The sequence below is a fragment of the Panthera onca genome, chromosome D1 (assembly GCF_046562875.1).
Source record: "Panthera onca isolate mPanOnc1 chromosome D1, mPanOnc1 haplotype 2, whole genome shotgun sequence".
NCBI lineage: Eukaryota > Metazoa > Chordata > Mammalia > Carnivora > Felidae > Panthera > Panthera onca.
In genome coordinates this window covers 61,350,603-61,376,706 of record NC_138348.1, presented here as the reverse complement: position 1 = coordinate 61,376,706, position 26,104 = coordinate 61,350,603, and the positions used below count along the sequence as shown (strand labels likewise).

The 26,104-nt window shown below is 38.8% G+C and overlaps 1 protein-coding gene across 1 annotated transcript in view; it reads left to right on the top strand.

The window, feature by feature from the left end:
• The window catches only part of GAB2 (GRB2 associated binding protein 2), a 189,193-nt gene that overhangs the window by 104,408 nt on the left and 58,681 nt on the right, over positions 1-26,104 (top strand). The window contains exon 2 of the mRNA XM_060605512.3: positions 24,488-24,788. Within this exon, the coding sequence (XP_060461495.1) occupies positions 24,488-24,788 (301 nt within the window). The remainder of the gene's footprint in view (positions 1-24,487; positions 24,789-26,104) is intronic.

Genomic DNA, 26,104 nt, shown 5'->3' with positions numbered 1-26,104 from the left:
GCATCAGCCCAGAGGTCATTCTTCTAACACTGTATAAAGACTTATAAATTAAAAGAAACCTTTTAAAAGAGATCATATAGAGCCCATGGAATTGTCTCTGTATAGGAATGTGTTTCAGATACACATACTTCATGCAGCTGGATTAATGTAAATTAGAGCTCCCAGGAGGCAGGCGGGGCATTTATTTTGATCACCTGAACTAATCTTCGGAATTAGGTTGTTTCTCCTTCCATCCTTTGAATTACTTTCCTGCATTTATATTGAGTGGTATGATTAGGGAAGAGAAGCCAGGCTCTGGAAGAGCCCCATGCCCAGTTCATCCTGTACTTTAGAAGTATCTCTTCAGAATATTTGCTCATGGCCAGCAAATTCCAGAAAGCACTGGATTTTGTGCTTTTGCTCACGTATATCTACAATCTGAGCGCCTTAGGGAGATTCAGTCTGGTACGGTGGAGTAAGAAGCCCTGCCTGACATTACCAACCCTTTTGTCTTTTCCTGTGGCTTAAAATGTCAGTAATTGAAAGGAAGCTGCAGATCCACATAGAACATTCACACTTTATAAATGAGGACTCTGTGGACCAGAGCAGTAGTGTTCTCCCCAACCTGGGTTCACATGCCCAGTTAAATGACCAGAGAGAGAGCTAGAAGTACACCCCAGATCTCCATGACCCAGTTATTCTTTCAGTGCAGCTCACTAAATGGTAACCACATTTCATTAACCACCATTAACCATGCAGTTCAGTGTTTCTCCGAATGGGATTCTTGGACATTCTATTGTGGAGATACTTGGGGTTTGTGTCCGGGACCCCACTCAAGACTAACTGAGTTTGAATCTCTGTCGGGCCTGGTACCTGGGAATATCTGCATTTGAACATGTGTCTCCGAAATTCAGATACACACTGAGGTTTTGAGTACCTCTGTTGAAGCAAGGAAGTCACACAATCAGGTATGTGTTTAAGAAAGTATGAAACCAGGTCTGTAGGGAAGCCAAAGCCCAGGAGCCTTCTCTTCTCCCATTACTTGAAGTGGGGGAGCCTGATGAGAGAAGCCTTTGTCCTAGAGGAAGGGGAACAGTGTAGCTATATTGATGGGCATGATTGTCTATCCTTCCTCCAACGTTGCCCTGGTTTTTTGTTTTTTTGTTTTTGTTTTTGGTAACCTTTGCTTAATTCAGGGCTTTAAATACAACTTAGAGCATTCAAGGACATGAGAAAGAGGTTCTTCAACGGAATGACCTTTGTTTCTCCAAAACACAAAGGGCTGGCAACAGCTCATTTGTTGTTTTGTCAATGGAAGAGGTAATTCCACTAATGGTTTCCATGAGTCCCCTGCAGAAAGATTGACCTGGTCTTTGGGAAATCAATCTCATACAATTTAGTCAATGTAATCACTCATACAAGGCTCTCTGGTTTCCCAGATGTGACACTCTGTCACACACATGTCCAATTCATTTTACTCCTTTGTTTTTGATGCATTTGAGGCAAAGAATGCCCAAAATGCATTATGATAGGCTTGTCAGAGAGATGTGGCTGTGGTTCTCACCCTAAGCCATGACATAGCCCAACTACTTGCTCAGGTAGGAAATCTTAGGAGTCTGCCTTTATACTTCCTTCTCCCATATCTCCCATATTCGGTCTGTTGCCAAGATTAGGTATTTCAGCCTCTGAAGTATTTCTTGGATCTATATGTCCTTTGCCACTGTCCTGGTCCAGATCACCATTATTTCTTGAGAAAGTGTGTATTTGGCCTCCCTGCTCATGCTCTTTGCCCTCTACACTGCATTTGCCACAAACTAAGAAATGTAAATATGAAAATAAAGTGTAAAACCTTTCAGTGGTCTCATGTTTATTTAAGACCACCATATAGATTAAATTGTGAAAGTTCCCTTTTTAGAAACATTTATTTATTTTGAATGAGAGAGAGACAGAATGCATGAGCAGGGGAGGGAAAGAGAGAGAGGGAGAGCAAGAATCCCAAGCAGGCTCCACACTGTTAGCACAGATCCTAACATGGGGCTCCAACCCACAAACTGTGAGATCATGACCCAAGCCAAAGTCAAGAGCTGGACCCTTACCTGACTGAGCTACCCATGCACCCAAAATGTGAAAGTTCCCTTATTTCTCTTATATACTCCACTCTCCTCCACAGAGAACCACTGGTACCAGTTTGAAATACTTTTCTAAGTGTTTGTAAAATGCAGGAGTGTGTGTGTGTGTGTGTGTGTGTGTGTGTGTGTGTGTGTGTGCGTACATATATGTATACTGTACATACACATATATATGTGGTCATGTGTATACATATGAGTTCATAAATAGGATCATACTACATTGTTCTCAAGCTTGTTTCTTCAATTGCTGATATGTCAATTTATTTAATTATATCCCTGTTAAGGGATCTTCTATTTAAGATAAAATCTAAACTTCATTAAATGACCTACAAGGCACCATCATCATCTATTGCTGCCTTTCCCTCCTCCTACTCTCTGCTCTGCTCATTGTGCTCCAGCCATGACCTCCTGTCAGGTCCTCCCTTGAGCCAAGCTTTATTTCTTCTCAGGACCTTTGCACATGCTTTCTTCTATGCCCAGGCAGGCTCCTCACCTGAGTACATGACAGTGGTTCCCACAGGGTGGCCTGGGTCCTTGAAAACATGAACACATACTTACACCAAGTATTTACCCCCTGAATTTACAAGTATCCATACTTTTTAAAAAATGTAGACAATTGAATTAATAAAATAATTGAGTTAATGAATTCATAGTAGTTTTTATCTATTAGCTAATAAATACTATAAAATCATTATTGCTCTATGGGGGAATTCTCAAATTCTAAATTTTACATTAACATTTGGTATCAAGAATGATTGACCTGTACACTCAAAAACTAATATAACCTTGAATGTCAACCACAACTTAAAAAAAAAAAGAAGTGATTGGTATACAGAAAAAACATAAAACTCTGCACGTGAAGCCCTTAAAATAATCCCAGACCACTTTTCCAGTAATTTCCTTTTCACAATTTTTCATTCTCCTTCCTTCAACTTTACCAACCTTAGCTTTATTACTTATTATTTGAACGCCCCAAGGTTTTCCATATGTAGTTATTCCTCCTAATCACAGATTTCAGATTCTGCATTTGCAAATTCACCTACCTGCTAAAATTGATTTGTAACCCCCAAAGCAAAACTCACAGTGCTTTCTTTCATGATCAGGCACAGATGTGCCTGTGTGCAGAGCACTGGAAACTTTCAGTGCCCCACACACACATTCCCCAGCAGAGGTGACAGAGTGGTGCTCTGCCTTCTTGCTTCAGCTCTCATGCTCTTCCCTCCATCTGTTTAATGCCATGCTTTTCACTGGTGGTTTTGCTGTTTAAAAAGGGCCCCAAGCATAGTGTTCTGAAGCTCAGGAAAATTGTGCTGTGCCTTATGGAGAAAACACGTGTATTTACAACCTTCATTCAGACTTGAGTTACGGTGCTGTTGGCTGAATTCAGTGTTAATGAATCAACAATATATATTAAATGAGGAGTCTTTAAACACAAACATGAGATAAGATTATATCGGTTGACAAAAATACTGTGACCATGGGCTTGCAGGAAACTAACCCTGTTTTTCTCCTAGGAAAAATGAATATGTGTTCAATAATTTAGTGTTCATGGTGACTTTATAGGTCATAACTACTGTGAATAACAAGAGTTAACTGCATGCATATTATTCTCTTTTCCTGAAAAAAGCCTTTTTCCCCTCCAGCCTTGTTTCTGCAACTGCAAAACTCCACTTATCCTCCAAGACCCAACCACAATGTTGCTTGTGCTCTTCAGCTTTCCCTGACTCCTCCCAGGTAGAGTGGTTCTCTGCTCGCAACCATTAGCAGAGTCCTGAGCTCAGAGTACTGAGCTACCTGGGTACTATTCTGAAGGACCTGGCAGTGATCTGTTGGATAAATGTTGATTGAATGATTGAAAGGAGGAAGGCGACTAAAACGGAATAGAAAAGAAATTGAAAGCGAAGGAAGCTGAAAATGGATTGAATCATGAATATGATAAGAGCACGTGGGAAGGACCCCTGAGTTACCCTTGTGGTAACAAACTGCTCTGGGTCTCAGTACTGGACACACGCTTAAGACCTGTGTTGACCAGATATTGACCTAAATTCCTTTAAATGAGAAAAGTCACCTAAGCCTACAAGGGGGAAACCTGGGCTCAGGATCAGCTTAATAGGACTTACATTTCATCAAGATCCATCTTTCTAACTTGACACTCTTCAGGTTAGCTGTTCTCAGGCTCCAAACGGCTGTCCCTACAACCTCAGGCTCATATCATCACAACTTTCTGTCCAGTGATAGAGGCCACTTTGAGTCAAAGACAGACTGGAGGGGCGCCTGGGTGGCGCAGTCGGTTAAGCGTCCGACTTCAGCCAGGTCACGATCTCGCGGTCCGTGAGTTCGAGCCCCGCGTCAGGCTCTGGGTTGATGGCCCCGAGCCTGGAGCCTGCTTCCGATTCTGTGTCTCCCTCTCTCTCTGCCCCTCCCCCGTTCATGCTCTGTCTCTCTCTGTCCCAAAAAATAAATAAAAAACTTTGGAAAAAAAAAAAAAAAACAAAGACAGACTGGAGGCCTGGAGTTGAATCTTAATGACTGTTAAGACTGGCTTCGATCATGTGCCCATCAGTGAACCAAGGATCCCATGATCTCCCCCCTGAAGCCTAGGGTTGGAGTCGGTTTCACATAAAAGTGATCTTTCATATTTATGATGTCTGTGTGCCATCTCCCAGGATAGAGGTTGTTAGAATCCTGGAAGTGTTACATTAGCAGGTCATCTGACAAAAAGGTTTTGTTTGTTTTTTTCCAAAGAGGGACAAATAGATATTCTTTTTTTTTTCATATACCTTTCATTGAAGAGTTATAAAGTACGTACCATGTACCAAGTACTTTGCTAAATGCTGGAGATACAAAAGTTCCCTGACCTCAGAATGTAACAGTCTTGTGATAAGATAAGGTTGATTCCATTCCCCAGGAACAAATAAGGTTCATTGGAGTCAGAGAGAAACTTCATTACTCAGATGGATGAGTCTGGAGCATGTAATTATGCTTCCCTCTCCTGGGGGATTTGGATTTGAGGAGTGGAAATAATTATGGACTAAGAGCTGAGACCTGGATTCTAATCCCTCTATTGCTGTCACCAACTTTGAACTTCACCTTTCACAGATTCTCTGGCCAGTGTCTCAGTATAGTCAGCAATTTATCTGTATTAGCTTCTCAAGTTCTTTCTGGACCCTAGCCCTGACCCACAAGATGTAGGGCAGATCTCTGCCAATTGTTTAACCTCAATGAAACTCATTTTTCTCATCTGTGAAAAGGGGATCATATTTGCCTTACAGCATTGATTTGGATTAAATGTGATAATGGATAGAAAGCACATGATATATAGGAAGAGTTCAGCAAGTGCCATTCTTCCCCCCTCAGGGAAGTCATAGTCATTTTCCTCACATAGTAAAGTCACTATGGTCTAGAGTAGTTGAAGGATTGTTAGAGGAAGAATAACAAGAAGCCCTTCCTCACTCAAGAAGTGGTCCTCCAGAAATTTGTGACCATTACATGATCCACTGGACTCTTATTGTTTGTTCTTAACTGTTATGGGACAGAAGACTGGCCTGGTGTACTTCATGCTGCAGTGTATAGAGATGTGGTTGTGCCTCACATACTCACAAGTCAAATCACATTCTTCTATGTCTTTGTGATTGTTTGAACTGGAAGTTTCACTAAAAGAAAGGTGAATGAGTGACTGTGTGTGTGTGTGTGTGTGTGTGTGTGTGTATGCAATTGTGATGTTGGTGAATTTTTTTTTTTACATATAAAGCAAAGAACTTTTTGAAGATGAAAATATGTTTTTAGTATCCCTGACTAATAAGTTCGGTCAGTTGATACCATCCAGGAACCTCAGATTCTGAGGTTATATTATAACTAACTATAATCCTCACTTGACAGGACTCTCCTGGTTTATTAGCACTTTTGGGCTTCACTCTCATCAGAAAGAGGGAAGTTCAAAGGACACACCCATTTCTAGGAGTTACACAAAACCCTCTTCCAAGAAGTGTCTTGACCTTTCTACAATTTTAACCACAAGGCATGTGAGATTTGGTATCTAGAAAGATGATATGAAGCTCAAGAAGTCCTTAGTCATCAAAGAAAAGTTCTGTTATCTTCAGTTGATACCTAAGGCAAGGCAGAAAATTCTGGGGTTTTGGAAACGTTTTCAGCTGTTAAGGCTGAAAATACAAAGGTGTTCTAGTTAACAGTTAGTTATTTAAAAGCACACATCCCTGTGTTTTGAGAATCTAATCTGATTGAATGAGGTGTTACAATATTAGATTTTCTTGGTTACTAATACATAAGACTCTCAAAATTGGAAGAGACCTTAATCCCTTGTCTGTCTATTGATCCACTGATTGAGGCCCCTTTCAGTCCCCCTTCTCACCCTTAGCCTAAGCCAGGGGTCGGCAAAAAAATCTTGCCCAATACCACTTTTTCTACCTAGTTTTATTGGAATACAGCCATTCTTGTTTGCTTACAAATTGTCTGTGGCTTCTTCCCTGCCATTATGGATTTGAATAGTTGTGACAGACTATATGGCCTGCAAAGCATGAAAGAATTACTCTCTGCCCTTTACAGAACAAGTTTGCTGACCCCTGGCCTAGGCTGTCTTGTCTTCAGTATCCCCAATGCTGAGTAGTTCCCCAGTTTCCAAGGGCCCTGCTTTGGACCACTCTTTCAGAAAATTCTTACTTACACTGAGCAAAAATCTGCTTTTCTGTAGTACATGCCTGTTGGCAGTAGTTCAACTTTAGAATGTGGGATCACCCAAAATAAATCAAATTGCTCTTCCACATGTCAGCCCCTTATATCTTAGAACATTATAATCATGACTCCAGGCAGAAGCTCACTGAATCCTAGTACTATAGGATTTCAAGTCCCGTCACCACAGCCAGACCTGAACATAACATCCTATGCACTGTGGCCAGTGTAGAGCTAACTTGCCCCTCCCCCCCCCCCCCAATCACCTAAGGGTTCTAGGTGCCAAGAGCAACAGGAGGAAGTCATGGCCTCATTCTACACGCTACCTTGGAATCTAACGTAAAGAACAGAGACAGGTTCATATGGGACATGCACTCCTCTCAACACTGGGAGTGATGCAATTTCCAGGTCATGTGTACGCACATGTGGTCTAAATGGTTGTGAAATGGTTTTGGTTTTTTTGACTGGATTTGGGTACAAAAGGAAAACAGTCACTTCTGTTTCATCAGAGAAGATGGTGGTGTTCTCTTAATCACAGACACAAATGGAAGGTTCTAACTTTCCTGAGAGTAGGCCCCTATACCCTATACTCTTTTAAGCCCCACTGTTGAATAAAGTGACTTGCATTGCCTTTCCCTTTCTGTCTCCTTGCCATTTTCTTTCAGGATGGCAGATTACTGCAACAGCTTTCTAAATAGTTTTTTCTGCCTCTCATTTTTCCTTTCTGTGCTTGTCTTCATCATTGTGCCAGATAACAGCACAGCAACAGTTACTTCTCTGCTGATCTATACTCTTCAGTGGCTCCCCATTACCAATAAAAGAAAGAATTTCTTAGCGTGGTGTTAAAAGCTTTCCGGGACCCCTGAGCTCTTCTTTTTCTCCTTTTCTACACTTTTAAAAGAGACCATTCCATATTTTCTGAACTTGTCTTACCTTTTCCCATACCCAGACCTTGGTCATACTCTGTCCTGTAGAAGAAATGTCCATTTCTCCTTCCTTCCCCAAACTATTACACCCTGTCTTCTTCATTGTTCATATTCATTCATATTTCTCTTTCTCCCTTTCTCTCTCCATGCCCCAACCAAATTTGATTACCTACTTCAGGGGTCTAATAACATATTATATATTTCTTTATGGTACTTCTAAAAATTTGCCCTTTTTTAAAAAATTAAGTAGGCCCCACCCCCAACATGGGGCTTGAACTCACGATCCTGAGGTCAAGTGTCAGATGATCTACCCACTGAGCCAGGCAGGTACCCCAACATTTGCTTTTTCATTTTAGGGACATGTGTTCATCTCTTTTATTCCTGCAACATTGTAAACTCATAAGTTACTTGAAAGTAATTAATCTTACCTCTTTTCTATATCCCTCAAAACATTTAGCAGAATTTGTGCTTGTTTTACTGAATGCTACAAAGGAGCTTGTTGATTTGGCATGAGCAGTGAAGTAGCAGGAAGAACTGAATAGAAGTAGTTAATTTTGAACCTGAGAAACTGAAGAAGAGTCATAGCTTTAACCAAAAGAGGCAGAATTCAGAGCAGTTGCTGATGTGTGATGCAGGGCAAGAAGGAAGAAAAGATAATGCCTTTTTTTTAAGTTTGTTTATTTATTTTGAGAGAGAGAGAGTGTGTGAGCATGGGAGGGGCAGAGAGAGAGGGAGAGAGAGAATCCCAAACAGACTTCATGCTGTTAGCACACTGAGCCTGATGTGGGCTTCAAATTCAGGAACCATGAGATCATGACCTGAGCCAAAACCAAGAATCAGACTCTTAACCGACTGAGCCACCCAGGTGCTCCAATAATGTCTTCTTAATGGTGATTGAGAAGAAAGAACATAGAGTGGAAAATCTGGGGATCTTCTATAATGATAACTCTTCTGCCAATTTCATGATCTCACAAATCTCCTTGGACTGCTTTTAACTCAAGAACTATGTACTTGGCACCTATCATGCCAAGGTTGGTTCTAGGTACGTTTATGTTTTTTAATTTTACTTATTACTGTATGCAATATTATTAGTTTTGTATTTTTCCCCTTTTATATGCCTGGTTATTGAGGCTTAGGAAACTTAAAAAAATTTGTCCAAGTTTATAGAGCAAGAACAAGGACTGTAATTCAAGTCTTTTCACTCTGAGCTCAGGCTTTTCTCATCCTACTCTATAGCATCTCAGTCCTGCTCTCCTTAGTTCTGTGCATTTGTGCCCCTTGCTTTGAGTTTGTGTTGCTCTGAATTAATAGGTTTTTTTCTGCCTGGCTGGGTTGTACCAGGAATTAGGAAGAAAGAGATACCCTTTTAACTCTTCATATTGTCTATTTGACATTTTTAAGTGGCTTAATACAGCTTATTATTGAAAACAAGAAAAAAACTCATGGTGAGATGTTTAAGCATATAAGTATGTACACTTATGTTTTAATGAAATTTAGCTAGTTCACTTAGTTCAATGAATAAGAGCACTCATGCACTGCAGGAAGGCCCTGTGTGAGGTTCTGTGAAAGGGGAAGACTCTCTGTTCTGAAAAAGCTCTAGATGTTGGAACCTTGAATGAAGGATGATCAAAAATGGTGACATTAGAGGAAAGCATTCAAATATAAGAAAAACTTTGGACAATTTAGACAGGGAAGATTGGAACGCTTTTCAGACAGGGAAATTGAGCGTGTGAAGGTAGAAAAGTATATTTAGGAAACAGTGAGAAATCAACTTGGTTTGAGTAGTAACAGTGTGTGTATATATATGTATGTATGTATATATCACATTATAAATAAAGGAGTATAAATGAGATGGGAATGCAGGTTTGAGCTGAATCGTAAAGGCTCTAAAACTGAGCCCCAGAACTTGAGCCCATCAGCAGATGGAATGGATAAACAAAATGTGACATCTACACATAATGGAATATTATTCAGCCTTAAAAGGGAATGAGATTTTGACACATGCTACAACATGGATTAACACTGAAGACCTCATGCTAAGTGAAATAAGCCAGTCACAAGAGGGCAAATATTGTATGATTCCACATACACGAGTAGTCCATTTCACAGAGACAGAAAGTATAATGGTGGTTTTTAGGGACAGGATATAGTGGAGAATTGTGAATTAGTGTTTAACAGACATAGAATTTCAGTTGGGGAAGATGAAAAAGGTGTTTATGGCTCTACAACAATGTGAATATACTTAATGCCACAGAAATAACTGTACAATTAAGTAGTTAAAATAGTAAATTTTATGTTCAGTGTATTTTACCACATTGAAAATAAATTTAAATTTTTTTAATTAAAAAAAACCCTAAACCATAGAATTTGAACTTTGCTATGCAATTGACAGGGAACCATTAAAATTTTGGATAGTGGGAGGAGTAACGTGATCAGAGTTTTGCTCTGATTAAACTGGAAGATTAGGGGCACCTGGATGGCTCAGTCAGTTAAGTGTCCAACTTTGGCACAGGTCATGATCTCATGGTTCATGAGTTCGAGCCCCACATCAGACTCTGCTGTCAGCACAGAGCCCACTTTGGATCCTGTCCCCCTTCCTCTGCCCTTTCCCTGTCAAGCCCCCTATCCCCCTTCTCAAAAATAAGTATTTATAAAAACTAGAAGATTAAACTGGATGCATTTTATAAGTATTTAATTAGGAAACTAGCACGGCAGTCCACGTGTACATAATAAGCACTTGAAATAGAGCAGAAACGCAAGCATGATATGGGCATTTCTTTTTTTTTTTTTTTTTAACGTTTTTATTTATTTTTGAGAGAGACAGAGTGCAAGCGGGGGAGGGGCAGGGGGAGGGGGACACAGAATCTGAAGCAGGCTCTAGGCTCTGAGCTGTCAGCACAGAGCCAGATGCGGGGCTCGAACCCACGAACCGTGAGATCATGACCTGAGCTGAAGTCGGACGCTTAACCAATGGAGCCACCCAGGCTGGGCATTTCTGAAAAGTGTTGCAATGAACATACTTGTGCATGTATTTTGGTGGATATATGTACATAATTATTTAGGGCATGTATCTAGGAGTAGAATTGTGAGGTTCTGGGGTATATGTTCAGCTTTTGTAGATACTGCCATAGTTTCCCAAGATGGTTATACCAATTTACACTCTTACTAATACGGTATGGAAAGTTTCAGTTTCTCCATACTCTTCCCCATGCTTATTACTATCAGTCTTTGTTGTTAGAACCATTCTGGTGGTTGTGTAGTGGTATTAATTTGCATTTTGCAATGGCTAATGAAATCAAGATCTTCTTTTATGCTTACAGCCTTTTGGATGGATGTCTTTTGTGTAGTGCCTATTCAGATCTTTTGCCCATTTTTCTATTAAGTGGTCTTTCTCCTGCTAATATGTGGAGTTGGATTTTTTAAAATATATTCTGAATATGAGTCTTCATGGATATATGTATTGTAAATATCTCCTCTTACTCACTTGGTTTTTCATCCTCTTGATGGTGACCAGACACTAAGTGTAATGTAATAACATTGATCACTTTTTCTCTTGTATTATTAGCAACTTTTGAGTATTCCACAAATTTGTGTAGCCCAAAGCCATGAAGGCATTTTCCTCTAAATGCTTTATAATGTTGTATCTTTCACATTTGGATTTATAATGATCTGAAATTAATTTTCATATATAGCATAAAAAAGGATTAAGAATCTTTTGGGGCATCTGAATCGTTCAGTCAGTTAAGCACCCAACTCTTGATTTCAGCTCAGGTCATAATCTCACAGTTTGTGAGTTCAAGCCCCATGCCAGGCTCGGCATTGACAGGAGTCTGCTTGGTCTCCCTCTGCCCATCCCCTGCTTGTGCACTCTCTCTCTCTCTTTCTCTCTCAAAAGTAAACAACCATTTAAGAATAAAAAGAATCTTTCTTCATACTTACGAAATGACCTATCACCGTTTATTGAAAAGACAGTTCTTTTCTTTATAGTACTGCAGTATCAACTTTTTCACAAATCTAGTGATGAAGTATGTATGGGTCTGTTTCTGGAACCTTCTGTTCCAATGGCCTATTTGTCTATCTTTTAGGCTTGAGCTGCTTTTAGTCTTCTAAATAGACAAGGCTTTCCTCCCAGTGGTTACCCTTGGTTATACCCACCTAGCCCTAGAAATGGAAAGTAGAATGTATTAGTTATTTATTAAAGCATAACAAAAGGTTTAAAACTTACTGGCTTAAAACAACAATAAATATTATTATTTCTTAGGGTTTCTGTGAGTCGAGAACTCAGGAGCACTTTAGATTGGTGGATTTGGCTCAGGGTCTCTCATTAAATTACAGTTAAAAAGTTGCCTACTGCTGCAGGCATCTGAAGGCTTGGCTGGGGCTGAAGTATCTGCTTCTAAGAATAGCTCATTTACATGGCTGGCAGAAGGCCTTACTTAGTTCCTCACCATGTGCACTCCTCGGTACTGCTTGAGTATCCTCACAACATGGCAGCTTATCCAAAGGCAAACAGGAAAGAAGCTATAGCATCTTTAATTACTTAGCCTTCAAAGCTGCACGGTCATTTATGCAATATGCTGTTGGTCATCCTTATTCAGTATGGGAGGGGACTACATAAGGCTATACTGGAAAATAAGACTCATTGAGGGCTATCGTGGAGGCTGACTACTACACAAAAAAAGAGGAGAAGCTTGTTGGCATCTTAAGTTTGTTCTTTCTCTGGGAACTTTTATTCCCTAAGGCCTAGAATCATGCCTTGCCTGGACAGCCTACAATCCCTAGAGCTGGCATTAGTTTGAAAGGTTTGGAAATCCTGGTGAGTCTTGGTATTTTGTGCCCTCCTGCTCAGAAGTCTGAACTCTGAAGTTTATTCATATTTTCACAGTATGAATCCCTAAGATCCCATCCCTATCCCTGACTGGAAAAGATTGAGGACAGCTGGATCTGGTCATAGTCGGTAGCCAGCTGTTAACTTTTCTCTCCATGATCTTTATTTTTCTTCTCTGAGAAATAGTCCTTTCCTCCTTATGGTTTTCTTCAAATACATTTCCCATCTGTGAACATTCCAATTCTCTTGTGGATCAGTTTCCTTTTAATTAACTTTATTTTGAGATAATTTTAGTTTCATATGTAGTGGTAAAAGTAATACAGAGACCCCACATACCCTCTACTAGTTTCCTCACAATGGTAACATCTTCTGAAACTGTACTACAACATCACAAGAATGTTGATATTGATACAGTCAAGATCTAGAACATTTCCATCACCGCGGGAACCTTTCATACTGTCCTTTTATAGCCATACTCACATCTGTCCTACTCCAAGCCCCTCCTTTAAACCACTGACAACCACTAATCTTCTGTCCGTTTCAAGAATGGTACATGAGTGGAATTGGGCAGTATGTAGCCTTTTGGGATTGGCTTTGTTGATGCTGCCTAACTCTGTGGAGATTCACTCAAGACTTTGCATGTGTCAATACTTTTTTTTTTTTTTATTGCTAAGTAGTATCCTATGGCATCACAGTTTATTTAACCATTTACCTATTGAAGGACATTTAGATTGTTCCAGTTTGGAGCTATTATAAACAAAATTTATATAAACATTCATGAAAAATTTTTGTATGAATGTAAATCTTTATTTCTCTGGGATAACTACCCAGCAGAGCAGAGCAGTTGCTGTGGTGTATAGGAGTTGCATGTTTAGTTTTTTTTTTAAATGACCAAACTGTTTTCCAGGGTGGCTATATCATTTTAGATTCTTTCTTTCTTTTTTTTTTTTTTTTTTAGTTTATTTATTTATTTTAAGGGTGGGAGAGAGGGAGAAGGAAAGAGAGAATCTCAAGCAGGCTCCATGCTTTCAGCACAGAGACTGACAAGGGGCTCAATCCCACGAACCTGCAAGATCATAACCTGAGCCAAAATCAAGAGTCAGACACTCAACCAACAAAGCCACCCAGGCACCCTGATCATTTTAGACTCTTACCCGCAATATTGAGTGACCCGTTTTCTCTGCCTCATTGCCAGCATTTTGTGTTGTTATTTTAGCAATTCTGATAGATCTGTGATATCTCATTGTATTTTAATTTCTGTTTCCAGAACAGCTAAAGATATTGAGCGTCTTTACATGTATACAGATTTACCATCTGTATATTCTCTTCAGTGAAGTGTCTTCCATATCTTTTGCCCTTGCCCTAATTCCCTTTTCTGACTGTTGAGTGTGATAGTTTTCTGTATGTTACCAGATATTATTCTTTGTTGAATATGTGGTTTGCAAGTATTTTCTCCCACTCAAAAGCTTCTCTTTTTATCTTTTTTAAAATTTGTATTATTTAAGTATATTTGATATGCAGTGTTACTAGTTTGAGGTGCACAACATAGTGGCTTGACATTTCTATACATTATGCAGTGTTCACCATGATAGTGTAGTTACCATCTGTCATCATACAACACTGTTACGGTATTATTCCCTATGCTATACTTTTCATCTCCATGACTTATTTATGACAGAAAGTCTATACCTCTGTGTCCGCTTCAACTATTTCACACATTCCCCCCACCTCCACCCCTGTGGCTACTACCAGTTTGTTCTCTACATTTATGAGTCTGTTTCTGGTTTGTTGCTGTTGTTTGTTTGCTTGTTTTGATTTCGAATTTCCACAGGTAAGTAAAATCACATGGTATTTGTCTTTCTCTGACTTAATTCATTTAGCATAATACCCTCTACGTACATACACATTGTTTCAAATGCAAGATCTCTTTTAATGGGCAAGTAACATTCTTCTCTGTGTGTGTGTATGTGTGTGTACACATCTTCTTTATTCATTCATCTATGGATGGACACTTTCCATATCTTGGCTGTTGTAAATAATGCTGAAATGAATATAGAGATGCATGTATCTTTTTGATTTAGTGTTTTCAGGGTTTTTGATGGGGGGAATGGTAAATATCTAGAAGTAGAATTACTGGATCATATGATAGTTCTATTTTTAATTTTTCGAGGAACCACCATACTGTTTTCCGCAGTGATTTCACCAGTTTAAATTTTCATCAGCAACACAAGGGTTCCCTTTTCTCCACATCCTTGCCTATACTTACTATATTTCTTGTCTTTTTGATAACAGCCATTCTAACTGGTGTGAAGTGATATCTCATTGTGGTTTTATTTTCATTTCCCTGACGATTACTAATGTTGAGCATCTTTTCATTTTTGTCTGTGTTAACTATCTGTATGTCTTCTTTAGGGAAATGTCTGTTCAGATCCTCTGCCCATATTTTAATCAGATATTTTTTCTTTTGGTTGTTGAGTTGCATAAGTTCTTTATTTTTTTTATATTAACGCTTTGTCAGATAAATCATTGGCAAATATCTTTTCCCACCCAGTAGGTTGGTTTGTTTTGTTTTGTTTTGTTGATGGTTTCCTTCACTATGCTAAAGCTTTTTATTTTAGTTAGTCCCACTTGTTGTTTTTGGTTTTGTTTCTTTTGCCTGAAGAGAAATATTCATAAATATATTGCTAAGGCTGCTGTCCAAGAGACTACTGCCTGTGTTTTCATTTAGGAATTTTATGGTTCCACATCTCACGTTTAGATCTTGAATCCATTTTGAGTTTATTTTTATAAGAAATTTCTTTCTTTTGCATAAAGTTGTCTAGTTTTCCCAGCACCATTTACTGAAGAGACTGTCTTTTCTCCATTCTATATTCTTGCCTCCTTTGTCATAGATGAATTGATTGTGTAAGCATGAGGTTTTTTTCTGGGCTCTTCATCCTATTTGATTGATTTGTGTATTTATTTTTGTGCCAGTATCATACTGTTTTGATTATTATAGCTTTGTATTATATCTTGAAATCTGGGAGGTGATACCTCCAGCTTTGTTCTTTCTCAAGATTGTTTTGGCTGGGGGTGCTGGGTGGCTCAGTCGGTTAAGCATCTGGCTCTCAGCTCAGGTCATCATCTCACAGTTCATGGGCTCAGGACCCATGTTGAGCCCCGTGTCAGGCTCTGCACTGATAGCATGGAGCCTGCTTGGGATTTTCTCTCTCTCCCTCTATCTCTCTTCCGCTCCCCTGCTTGCTCGCTTGCTCTCTCTCTCCCTCAAAATAAATAAACATGTTTTTAAAAAAAGATTGCTTTGGCTATTCAGGTTCTTTTGTGGCACTATCCAACTTTTAGTATTATTTGTTCCAGTTTTTTAAAAATCCTTTTGGTATTTTGATAGAGATTATATTGAATCTGTCATTTGCTTTGGGTAGTGTGGACATTTTAACAATAATAATCTGTCTAATTCGTGAGCATGGTATATCTTTCCATTTGCTTATATCATCTTCTGTTTCTTTCATTAATTTCTAATAGTTTTAAAAGTATAGGTCTTTTGCTTCCTTGGTTAAATTTATTCCTAGGTATTCTTTTTGGTGCAATTGTAAATGGGGTTATTTCTTAATTTCTCTTTCTGCTACCTCATCAGTAGTGTATAGAAACACTAATACACAAAACGTTTCTGTATATTTTGTATCCTGAAACTTTACTGAATTCATTTATCAGTTCTAATAATATTTTGGTAAAATCTTTAGGATTTATATATAAATAGTGTCATGTCATTAACAAATAGTGAAAGTTTTATTTCTTCCTTACCAATTTGGATGCCTTTTGTTTCTCATCTGATTGGTGCCAGCTAGGACTTCCAGTACTATAGTGAACAAAAGTGAGTGGGGTTCCATGGTGTAATGGTTAGCACTCTGGACTCTGAACAAAAGTGGCAAGGTGGACATTCATTTTTCCTGATCTTACAGGAAAAGTATTCAGTTTTTCACCATTGAATATGATGTTAGCTGTGAGTTTTTCAAATATGGCTTTTATTATGTGGAGGTGTGTTCCCTCAAAACCAACTTTGTTGAGAGTTTTTATCCTTCATTTTGTTAATGTGATGTATCACATTGGTTGATTTGTGGATATTTAACCATCCCTACATCCCCAGAATAAATCCCACTTGATTGTCGCGAATGATCTTTTTAGTGCATTGTTGAATTGGGTGTGCTGATATTTTGTTGAAGATTTTGGCATTTATGTTCATCAGAGATACTGGCCTAGAGTTTTGTTTTGTAGCCACTTTTTCTGGTTTTGGTATCAGAGTAATGCTGGCCTCATAGAATGAATTTGGAAGCTTTCTTTCCTTTTTCTATTTTGTGAAATAGTTTGAGACAAATAGTTATTTACTCTTCTTTAATGTTTGGTAGAATTAACTTGTGAAGCCATTTTGGCCTGGACTTTTGTTTGTTGGAAGGTTTTTTGTTTTTGCTTTTGTTTTTGTTTTTAATTACCAATTCAATTTTTTTTTTTTTTACTAGTAATCAGTCTGTTTTGATTTTCTGTTCATTCTTGATTCAGTTTTGGAAGATTGTGTGTTTCCAGGAATTCATTCCATTTCTGCTAGGTTGTATAGTTTATTGGCATATAATTTTTTGTAGTAGTCCCTTACAATCTTTTGTATTTCTGTGGTACTGGTTGTTACTTCTCCTTTTTCATTTCTAGTTTTATTTATTTGAGTTCTCTCTTTTGTTTTTCTTGATGGGTCTGACTAAAAGTTTATCAATTTTGTTTGTCTTTTCAAAGAACTACCTCTTGGTTTTGTTGATATTTCCTCTGTTTTTTTAGTCTCACTTCATTTATCTCTGCTGTGATCTTTATTATTTCCTGCAATTTACTAGCCTCGGGCTTTGTTCATTTTCTAGTTCCTTTAAATGTAAGGTTAAATGGTTTGAGGTGTTTTTTTTTTTGTTTTTTTTTTTTTGTTTCTTGAGGTAGACCTGTATTGCTATAAATTTCCCTCTTAGAACTGCTTTCACTGCATCCCAAAGATCTTAGGCCATTGTGTTTTCGTTTTTATTTGTCTCCATGTGTTTTTTTTAATTTCATTTTTTAATTTTTTATTAACCCACTGGTTGTTTAATAGCATGTTGTTTAGCTTCTATGTGTTTGTGATTTTTTCCAGTTTCATTTTGTTTTATTTTTTATTGTAATTGATGTCTAGTTTCCTTACTGTTGTAGTCAGAAAAGATGTTTGATGTGATTTCAATCTTCTTAGATTTACTGAGATTTTTTGTGGCCTAACATGCAGTTTTTCCTCAAGATTGTTCCATGTGCACTTAAAAAGAATGTGTAGTCTGCTGTTTTTTGATAGAATGTTCTATACATATCTGTTAAGTTCATCAGATCTAATGTGTCATTCAGAGGCACTGTTTCCTTATTGATATTCTCTCTGCATGATCTGTTTATTGATGTGAGTGGAGTGTTAAAGTCCCCTACCATTACTGTATTAATTGTCAACTTCTCTCTTTATGTCTCTTACTCATTGCTTTATGTGTTTAGGTGCTCCTGTGTTAGATGCATAGATATTTACAATTGTTATATCTTCTTTTTGGATTGATTGCTTTCTCATCATTTAACACTTGTTTGTCCCTTGTTACATTGTTTTCAAGTCTATTTTGTCTGATACAAGTATTGCCATACTAGCTTTTTTTTTTTTTACCCCCTCATTTCTGTTTGCATGAAATATCTTTCTTCATCCCTTCACTTTCAGTCTGTATGTGTCTTTTCGTCCTCTTAAAGACTTTTGCATAGCAAAAGTTTTACATTTCATTGAAGTCTAATTTATAAGCTTTTGCCTTTTATGGATTCTGTTTTTGGTGTCAAGTCTGAGAACTCTTTCTTAGCCCTAAACCTGATAGATTTCCTCCGTTTTTTTGTCCTAAATGTTTTCTAGTTTTACATTTAAGTCTATCATTCATTTTTAGTTCTTATATAAGAGGTGAGATTTAGATTTAGTTCTTTATGGATATCCACTTGCTTCAGCATTATTTGTTGAAATGGCTGTCTTTCTTCCATTGAATTGCTTTTCACCTTTGTCAGAAATCCGTTGGGTGTATTTGTGTGGCTCTGTTTCTGGGTTCTCTCTTCTATTCCTTTGTTCTGTGTGTGTGTCCCTCTGCCAGTGCCACATAGTCTTGAGAACTGTATGTGTATATATAATAATTATTGGAATCTAGTGAATTAATAGCCCCTCTTTTATCATATTTTTCAATTTTTTTTACACTTTCTTTGCCTTCCTATATACACTTTAGTGTAATTTTCTTTACATATGTAAAAACTCTTGATGAAATTTTGAGATTATGTTAAACCTGAGCATCAATTTGGGGAGATGTACTATGTTGAGTATTCTCATTCATGATCATGGTATTTGGGTTTTTTTTTCTTTCTTCAGCATTGTATAGCTATCAGCATACATGTCCTGTGCATATTCTGTTAGATTTACACTTATTTAATTTTTTAAAAACAAACTATAAATAGCATTTTATTTTTGTTCTCTATGCTCACATGTTCACTGCTAGCATATTGAAGCAAATTGATTTTCATATGTTTATCTTGTATCTTGTGACCTTACTTGACTCATTAGTCCCAGGAGATTTTTAGCTCTTTTTTTTCTTTTTTTTTCCCTATATCCTTGGGATTTTCTATGTGGAAAATTACATCATCTGCAAATAGGGACAGTTTTTTTCTTCATTTCCAAACTGTATGCCTTTTATGTCCATTTCTTTATTGTCCTCACTAGAATTTTCAGCAAGAGTGGTGAGAGTAAGCATACATCCTTGCCTTGTTTCGGATTTTAGGGGAAAAGCATTCATTCTTTCAATACAAAGTAGAATGTTGGTGTTGATCTTTTGTTGGTGCTTTTTATCAAATTAAGAAAGCTCCCCCCTCTTCCTATTTTTTAAGTGTTGTTATTATAAATAGGGATCAAATTTTGTCAAATTTTTTTTCTGTATTCATTGATATGACCATGTGGTTTTTCTTTAGTCTATTACTATGGTGGATTACACTGATTGATTTTTGAATATTGAATTAGTTTTACATCCTTGAGATAACCCTCACTTGGTTACGTTATATAATTCTTTATATATCTTCCTGATTTCTCTTTGTATTTTATGTTTAAGTCCATGATCGATTTAGACTTAATTTTTGTTAAGAAATTTTGTATAGATATAAGAACAGTCTTGAAAAAGCTTTCTTCTTGTAACATGTTCAGGTCCCATGTTCTCCTTGCATTATGTGTCAGTAATCCAACAGTAATTTTTCATTTCTGTATCATGAGACACTTTCAAGCTGAAGGTCCCAGATTTCCTTATAAATATTTAGTACATGGTCAGGGGCGCCTGGCTGGCTCAGTTGGAAGAGCATTGACTCTTGATCTCAGGGTTGTGAGTTTGAGTCCCACATTGGGTGTAAAAATTAATAAATAAACTAAAAATAATAATAAATAAATAAATATTACATGGTCACTGTTCGTATCAGAATGAAGAGAACAAGAGAGTAAAGAACTCACATCATATAGAATCCACACTATACCTTTATCTTTCTTAATCTCTTTGCTGTACTTCTCTTGTTGTCCTCCTTTCCTGCTTCTGTGAAAATATATATATTTAAGTTGCATTTATTAGTTTGAGTAAATTAATATATTGATAGAATGAAGAAAGTCAATAGATCTTTATTGAGCTCTCATATAGACCAAACACTTTTCCAAGTAACTTTTGGCCAGAAAGGAGCCTAACCTCAAGATGTTCAGAGCTTAAAGGGGAGGAAGATATATAAATAACTGAAATGCCAAAGAAAGCACAAATTATTAAGAGAGTATAATACAGAAGCACCAGCTCTACCCAGGAAAGTTAGTAAAGCCCTTCCAGGGGAAGTGATACTTCAAGCTGGCACTGAAGGGACATAGGAATTTTCTAGATAGACAAGGTGAGGGTAAAGTCATTCTAGGAAGATGCAGTAGGTTGTGCAAAGACAGGAAGGCATGCAATTATGTGGTATATTTGGAGAATAATATGTAATGTGTTATGCACTGTAGTAAGTTCTGTAAGACCAGGAATTCATGCTGTACGCTCAACATCTAGAATACTACCTGTAGCATAGTAAGCACTAAACAAATACTTGGATGGATGGATGGATGGATGGATGGATGGATGGATGGAAAGAAGAAAGCAAGGAGGCATAAATGAGTCCAGAGAGATAAGAAAATTTCAGCAATAAAGAGCCTTGTTTAGTAACATTTAGCAAAATGTCTACCAAGAGTCATAGAAGGATACAGATGTTGTTCATAATATACTTGGGAAGAAACAATAAATTCCAAAATATCTGTAATATGTTGTAAAAAATGACAGGCCATAAAAACTACATAAAAAGTGTTACAAAGGTTCAGAAGAAGTAGAGGTCCATTTCAGCTGAGAAGATCAGAGAAGTTGTCATTGGAGCTAGACTCTTTGAAGTTGGTTATACTTGTGTTCTCAGTTGTTTGATTTAAAAAAGAAATGTGCATAGACTTGGAGAGAAATGGTGTGTCAGAAGAGCGATGGGAATTTGGGACTAGACTAGACAGACTTGCCTGCTTGGTCATAAATTTATCAGCACTTTATAAGCAGTCATTTATCAGCCTACACCACTTCCTTGGAAGCAGAATCTGACAGGCTCCGATGTTATCTGTAGTAAACACCTTTTTCTTGTTTATGTGGGTGTCTCTGTGTTTGTTTATGCTTGTACCTGCACACCAGTGATTTGGAGACAGCTCTTTCTGCAGAGACCGGCACTGAAGGGGACACATCAACTGAAACACAAGCTAAACTATTAACAATACCTTTTAAAAATGCACCTTGCTAATCACACACTTCCATGTATATGCATGCACCTGCTACATGGACCACAAGCACACCCAGAGTTCTATAAGCCAATGACCTGGGCAAGATTTTAGGTGACTGTAAATATATAGTTCTTATTTTTTGTTTTCCTCAGCTCGATTCTATCTGGCCATACCTTATATTCATTTTGAGGTAAGACTTATTAAGTATCAGTTCTATCCCTGTAACCTACTAGATGCTGTAAGGAGTTCATGTAATAAAATAATTACTCATTAATCCAATACATAGTTATTGATAACCAGCTGTGTGTCAGGCACTATTTGAAACACTGAAGATGCAGCATGGGATTTTAAAAAAGCATTCTTTGTGTTTATATTTTGAGAGGTAGATACAGACATTCAACAAAAATGTGGCATTTTAGATGGTGTAAGTACTAGTAAGAGCAGTGTTGCAGAGTCAGGGGGAAAGAGAGTGTGAGGGTTGGGTGGTTAAGAATAGCTGCCCCCGTAATGGGATATTTGAGTAGAGACTTGAAGGAAAGACGTCTGGGGGAAGAGTATTCCAGGCAGAGGGAACATCTAGAGCAAAGACGCTGAGGCAGAAGTATGTGGCCAGTGTGGCGAGAGCAGAATGGCCAAGGCAGAGCATGGCTGGAGATGAGGTAAGAGATGTTGGATGGGGGAGAGTTGACCGTCATATCAGACCCACTGGCCATTGTGCAGACTTTGGTTTTTACTCTGAGATGGGAAGCCTTTGGGGATTTTGTGCAGAGAAGTGACACAGTCTGATTTACATCAGCTTCCATGTTGAGCATCAGTTGCAGGATGAAAGGGTAGAAGCAGGAGGACTACAGAATGGTGGGCTAGACCGAGTGAACTGTTTGAACCAACAGGATTTGTTGTAGATGTGGAATGTGAAAGAAGGGAGTCCATGATGACCTCACTATATGTGGTCTGAGCACCTGGAAGGCTGGAGCTGCTATTAACTGAGACGGAAAAGATTGCAGGAAGAACAGGCTTGGAGGATGTAAAGAGCTCAGTTTTGAGCACACTGGGTTTAAGATGCTTATTAGTGAAGAGTTGGGTATAAGACTCTGGAGTTCAGTGGAAGGACCTGGGATGGAGAAATACATTTGGGAAGTGCAGCAATTAGATGGTCTTTAAAGCTGTGAAACTGAATAAAATAACCTAGGGTGTGGGTGTAGAGAGAGGAGAGACAGAGACTGAGAACTGAGCATGGAAGCATTCCAATATTTAGAGGTCAGGGAGATGAGTAAGAACCAGCCCTGGAGTCTGAAAAAGAGGCTGGGGAGGAGGGAAGTTGAGGGTGAGCCAAGGGAAGAAGGTGCTTCAAAGAGGACAGAATAAACCATTATCAGGTGTTGTTGAGAGATCAAATAAAACCCAAAAGTTGCTTTAGCAGCCTTGAAGTCTTTGAGAACTTTGTTATGCAGTGGTGGGGCAGCCTGATTAGATTGCTTTCCACCAAAGAATGGCAAGAGAGGAGACAAATGTCCAGTAATATAGAAAACTCTTTGAGGTTTTACTCTAAAGAAAACTGGGCCATCACTAGAGGGGAACATGGGATTAAGTCAAGCTTTATATTTTTTTCCCCATGATGGCGGATGTTGGTGTCCTTATGGGAATGATCCCAGTAGGGAGGGAAAATGCAGTGCTTCCAGAGAATGGGAGAATCATACAGTGGTGTCGGTCCCCTTGTAGGTGAAAGGGGGCACACAAATGGAAGGATATTGGCTTTAGATCGGACGAACTGTGAATGCTCCCTAATAACAGGCTACTTTGCTCCAGATGCGGGCAGATCAGTAAATTTGGTGATGGAGCATATTTAAATTCTCTTGATTGCTTATATTTTCTCATGAAACCAAAAAGTGGCCATGTTGGACGTTTAAAGAGAGAGAAGCTCAGAGACAGTGGCCAAAGAGCAAGAGAAAATCTTAGACAAGGTAACTGAGATAGGATCTTGGGGCAGCCTGGGAGCCCACATCTACAAATGACTTAACTACAGCAAATCAGTAGTTAAGCATAGCCTCAACCCAAGGCTATTACATGCAGCATCTTTTTACCACTTTGTGTGGTGTCTGCTCACAGATTACTCAGTCTTGTTGGAAAAATGGAATATACAAGACAGGATAAGAGAATATGTGATCAAGTGTTAAATTCTATAGTATGAAATGATACAAGGAGTTTATTCATTCAGTGATACATATAGAGTATTTAATATGTGCAAGGCCCTATTACAAGTACTCGGGCTATTGCAAGGAGCAAGACAGTGAAAAAAATCTTAAAGTTATGTGCTTCAGAGAAGTTTTAGGTTATTTTTTAAATTTTTTATTTATTTTCAAAAAGCAAGAGCGTGAGTAGGGGAGGGACAGAGAGAGAGGATGAGAGAATCCCAAGTAGGCTCCGTGCTGTCAGCACAGAGCCCAATGCCGGGCTCTGTCTCACGAGCTGTGAGATCATGACCTGAGCCCAAACCAAGAGCTGGACACTTAACCGAACCACCCAGGCACCCCCCACTTCAGAGAAGTTTTAGAAGGCTTTCTAGGTGATTCTTCCAAGGCACCATCATTTGCTTAAAAAGCACAATATACTACACACAAATTAGGGAATTGTTTTTCTGCTGCTGGCTGTGTGTGATATTGCTTCTTTGCTTCCACTCACCATGACTTGTTGGGGTCCCTATCCATATATTGAGATGCTGTGGTTTTGCAAGTTCCACCCTGACTATCAGTACTATGAGTTTGAATCTGTATTCCAGCATAGGGAATAATTGCTCGAAAATGTCTTAGTCTCCATCTAACTTCTTAATCTAAAAAATTGGAATGCCACATCTCATTTCAGAATGATAAGACCCTGTTCCCATAGTGAAGTGTTGCGCTAACACACATTCTAAGATCATCCTCCATTTTTTAAACTGTGGTGAAGTATGAAAGAGAAATAAGGGCCATGTTCAGCCTGCAGGTGCAACAGTCCCCATCCTTAACCTAGTGATTTCTGAGCACCTGTGAGAAGCTTTGAACGAACTAATGACCTTTTCCCCCTCTTTTTCCTTCTTCCTCCTCAGGCCTGGAAGAAGCGATGGTTTATCCTGCGGAGTGGCCGGATGAGTGGTGACCCAGATGTTCTGGAATACTACAAGAACGATCACTCTAAGAAGCCCTTGAGGATCATCAACCTGAACTTCTGTGAGCAGGTGGATGCAGGCCTGACCTTCAACAAGAAGGAGCTGCAGGATAGTTTTGTGTTTGACATCAAGACCAGTGAACGCACCTTTTATCTGGTGGCCGAGACGGAGGAGGACATGAATAAGTGGGTCCAGAGCATCTGCCAGATCTGTGGCTTCAATCAGGCTGAGGAGAGCACAGGTAGGAGAGCAAACAGGAACCTTTCTCCCAAGCGGCAAGGTGCTTCCTGGAGCAGGCTTAGCAGTTGGGACTAAGATGAAGGCCTTCAGATCCCTTGAGCAAGGACAGCCCACTGCAGCTAAAAGCGTTCATCTTTGGCAGAGGAGTAATAGGCAAAGAGTAAGACTGTGAAGGGTCTGATCAAATACTAGAGGAACCCCTGGCCCTAATTACATTCAAATGGGAAACAGATATGTTGAGGTTATGAGGAAGCTAAAGGTACTTTGTGGTATTTCTTCAGGTACCTCAACACCACTCCATTTCTCAGCCCTGCACCTTTCTCCCCTTCCCTCAGCTTTCTAGCCCTCTGTGCTCTCTTACCCACCACTTATCCCAGAGGGCAGTCCTCACCTTGATTCCTTCTCTGGTCCACCTCTCCGTGTTCTAGCCCATCTATTTCAGACCATCCTGCACAGCTACACGTGCCACTTTTTTTCCTTTGGGTTTGGGGTAATTACTGTTGATATATAATCCAGTGTTCTTTTATATTCACTTGGGAGGGGATAGGTGAGAGAGGGAAATGCCGATTTATATTTGGGTCTTGTTGACTTTCACAGAATAGTAGCCCAACTTTTGTAACTGAGTTTTAAGTTGCAGAAATGCCCTTTGACAGTTGTTTGGGCTCATCCCCAAACTTGGGGATGATTGAGAAATAGGTTTTTATGTTTGGGTTTTTTTTTTTTTTCCTGAGGCAGGCGGAGAGCTTAAATCAGTAGTTCTTAAACCTGGTTGCACAACGGAATTAAAGGGGAGCATTTTTAAAATGTTGATGCCAAGGACCCATGCCAGATCAGCTCACTAGGAATCTCAGGGGTGTGACCTAGGCATAAGTGTCTGTTCACAGCTTCATTCTGAGTAGCAAGCATCCGAGGCTCAGCAACCATTTTCTGTAAATATTTGAAGGCCAATTTTTTTTGCAACCCTCTAAAAACATACAAACTGGAGCTCCTGGGTGGCTCAGTCTTTTAAACATCTGACTCTTGATTTTGGCTTGGATCATGATCTCACAGTTCATGGGTTCAGCAGTGTAAAGCCTCCTTGGGATTCTTTCTCTCCTCTCTCTGCCCCTTCCCCACTCATGTGCACGCGTGTGCGTGCTCTCTCTCAAAATAAATAAATAAATTTAAAAAAATTAAAAAACACGGAAACCATTCTTAGCTCATCAGCAACATCAACATCATCTGAGAACCTGTTAGAAATGCAGATTCTTAGGATCACCCCAGCCAGACTTACTGAATCAGAAACTCTTGGAGTAGGGCCCAGCAATCTGTGTTTTT